At 45.3% G+C, this 3,545-nt stretch overlaps 1 protein-coding gene across 1 annotated transcript in view; it reads right to left on the bottom strand.

The window, feature by feature from the left end:
• Positions 1 to 2,826: 2,826 nt before the first annotated feature.
• Positions 2,827 to 3,545, bottom strand: part of SLC23A2 (solute carrier family 23 member 2) — a 21,979-nt gene continuing 21,260 nt past the window's right edge. Inside the window, exon 12 of the mRNA XM_033519387.1 lies at positions 2,827 to 3,145. Within this exon, the coding sequence (XP_033375278.1) occupies positions 2,916 to 3,145 (230 nt within the window). The 3' untranslated portion in view covers positions 2,827 to 2,915. The remainder of the gene's footprint in view (positions 3,146 to 3,545) is intronic.

Genomic DNA, 3,545 nt, shown 5'->3' with positions numbered 1-3,545 from the left:
CCTGCACATCCCCGAGCTCAGGGCTCACCCTGAACCATCCACCCTGGGGAAAACTGGGGATCTGTCCCAGCCCTGGATCCAAACCCAGCCAATTCCTGCTTCCAGCTGCTTCCCTCTGCTCTCAGGGGCACAGATCACAGCAAGAATTCAACCCAACCTGCTGGGGGGAACAGGGCTGAGACAGAACCAGCCCAGGATGTGCTGCCCTGACCTTGGGAATCTCCACTGAGAACTCCCCAGGAGTCTGAGACACAAACTCTGCTCTCCTCCCCTCCTCTCTCTGCAGCCAGCTGGAAATGGAGCAGCTTTTTCCTCCCTCTGCTTTTACAGGATCCAGCTCTGGCATTTGGCATCAGCACCAGCCCTGTGTGGTGTTGTTTCCCTTTGGGATGGGGGTTTTTATCCCCCCTGCTGCCACACAGCCTTGGCCGCACAGAAACCCGGGCAATCCACAAGTTTTGTGCCCAAAGCGTGTGCAGGCAGCTGTGGGAACCCAACACCTCCCTGCCTGGAGAGGAAACACTGAAAAATGAGCCAAATTCACTTTTTTTTTTCCACAGGCAAACCAAGCTCCTCTAGCACACAACCCCTGTCCCCAGCGGCCCTCGAGTCCAACCCACACCGAGACCACAAACCACTGAGAGTTCCCCGAAGGAAGCAGGAACAAAGGCAAGCTTGGGCATGGGAAAAGTGGGATAAAGGAGTTTCTGGAAACAGCCATGGCATGCTGAGAACCATCCCCACTCTACACTAAGATCCGCCAAGCTCCGTCCTCGCCCTCCCCACCCCAACCCCGTCCATGCTTCAATAACCCAGAAGAAATTCAGAGAAAACAGAGTTCCTGTGCTCCTGCCCAGCAGTCAAAACTTGGATAAACACATCCTTCCAGGAGCTGCTCTTGTGGTTTTTTCCAGGAATACAAAAGGCAAAGCACCGTAGAGCATTACTGGCCTTGAAATCACATTACACAACATTTCCCTGGTGATCTCCACAGCTGAAAACGCTTCTGGGGGGCCACACTGAAGTCTAAAACTAACTTGCAATAGTAAGAACATTAAACAGGAATAAAACTGTTAATCATGAATGCATGATGAGAGTGAACACCCACATAACAGCAGAGCTGAGACTATTCCAGGAAATTAAAAACAACATTTATCTGAGTGCTGCCCTGCTTGGACCCGGTACCCGTGAAGCCACAGGTGGGTGAGGCTGGCAGGTGTGGTGTCTCTGATGTCCCAAAAAACCATTCCTAGCAGGAATCAACCTCTGGAAAATCTCCCCCAAGAGGAGAAGAGCCTCGTGCAGCAGCAGAAGGGTTGGGAGCATGTTAATTAAGCTGCTGTTAATTGGTGGGAGATGCTGGGTTAATCAGCATTTCTGGCCAGGAGACAGAGCTGGGAAGTTCCTGCAGGTCCTGTCTGAGCGCAGCTTCCCATCCCTGGAACGCCCCAAAGTGAGAAATGCTGGGAATAAAGTGAATAAAACCAATAAAAAAGCTGCTGCTGCAGCACTGAGCCAGCCAAAGTCACTTGGTTTTCAAGGGCAAAGTTATTCCAGAAAGTTCCTGTCTGAGCAGTGGCTGTGCCACTGGAATTGCTGGAGTCTGGAATCCAGAGTGTGAGCCCTTGTTTCTGATAATTAATTATAAAATCTAGAAAAACACTGGATTTTATATAATATGAAATTCATGAGCGTGTTCTCATGGTGATGGATGAAAACAAATGTTGAAGTTTGGTGAAAAAAACTGGAAGTGTGTGTAAATTAGAAAGTTTTTTAAATCACTGGGTGAAAAAGTTAGTTTAGAGAACAGAAGAAGAAGAAGGGATAAGGGACAACACCCTAAATATTCCATCTTGTCTCCTGTTCTCTAAACTTTTTCACCCAGTGATTTAAAAAACTTTCTAATTTACACACTTCAACTTTTCCTATCTAACTTTAACATTTGTTTTCATGTGTCACCATGAAAACACGCCCATGAATTTCATATTAGATGAAATTCAGTGTTTTACTTGATTCATGGTGATACATGAAAACAAATGGTGAATTTAGATGAAAAAACTGGAAGTGTGTGTAAATTAGAAAGTTTTTTAAATCACTGGGTGAAATAGTTTAGAGAACAGGAGACAAGATGGAATATTTAGGATGTTGTCCCTTATCCCTTCTTCTGTTCTCTCAACTAACTTTTTCACCCAGTGATTTAAAAAACTTTCTAATTTACACACTTCAACTTTTCCTATCCAACTTTAACATTTGTTTTCATGTATCACCATGAAAACACGCTCATAAATCTCATATTATATAAAATTCAGTGTTTTTTTAGCTCTTATAATTAAGTATCAGAAACAAGGGCTCACACTCTGTATATTCCAGACTCCAAGAGGAATCACAGATAATTCACACTCAGCTCTCTTGATTTGCCAGCTGAGAAAATGGAATGTGCAAATCACTGAGCAGCACAACAGCATCTCTGGGACTCCACAGGAGCAGAAGGAAAGGATTTTCTCCTCTGCTCTCTTTTCCCCCTGCTCCTGCTCTGAGTTTCAGCTTTCCTGGGCAGAACCAACCCTGAGGGTTTTGATAAAAACACCAGAAAAAGGAAAGTTTTGCAGCAGAACCTCCACCTAAACCCCTTCCAAACCACTGGATTCAGGTGCACAGCTCTCTACAACTTCCCAAAATCAGCTGGATTTGCCCCAGAGACACCAGACCTGGCTCCCACCACCCACAGCAGGAAAAGCTTATTTATTTCTCTTTTTTTTTCTTTTTTTTTTCTTTTTTTTTTGTTAAACCTGTCTCAGCTCTGTTTCCAGAATTTAAATGCAGATATACAAAACATATATTTTAATGCTTCTTAATCAGCAAGAAACTGCAAATACATCTTTGACTACAACTAGATAATATAATTTCAGCTAAGGCTATACTGCAGCTTCTGAGTCTTCTGAACTCCTGCAGTTACTGCTTTTCCTGAAGCCTTTCCACGTGTATCCCATGAAGGTGGGGCTGATGGGCAGGAAGCTGAAACACCTGTATTTTTTAATGAAGTTCATGCCAAAAGGCAGATCATATGTCTCCATGCCATCCAGGGATTTGCTTCCTTTGCCAATCCCCTTCTTCCATTTCCGAATTCCTCGCTCTTCGGGGCTTCCTGGGAACCAAAAGAAGAGGAGAAGAATGGATTTATTCATGGATGTTTTTGTATGAACACACAGGAATAAAGCAGAGCCTGGAAGGAGAAAGGAAACATCAAGGCTCAGCAGAGCTGTGGAAAGATCTTCCAGACTCCTCCAACAGGGAAAAACATTATTATTGTTTTATTTTGTGACTGCAGGTGAAGGGAAATCTTTCCTCTGGGATGGAAGCAGGTTTGGATCTCAAACCCAGCTGTGTCTCCTGGAGACTGCTCTGGTTTTTGTCAGCTCCTCTGGGTTTAGCAGGACGGGATTTGAAGCTGGGAAGGATCGCAGGGGATCTCAGGAGGGAGGGAGGGCTGGGCTGATGGGGTGGGAACAGACAGCCCCAGGAACAGGGGATGCTGCTGCTGCTGC

Source organism: Parus major, chromosome 22, assembly GCF_001522545.3.
Source record: "Parus major isolate Abel chromosome 22, Parus_major1.1, whole genome shotgun sequence".
NCBI lineage: Eukaryota > Metazoa > Chordata > Aves > Passeriformes > Paridae > Parus > Parus major.
This window is presented reverse-complemented; position numbering and strand designations above follow the sequence as displayed.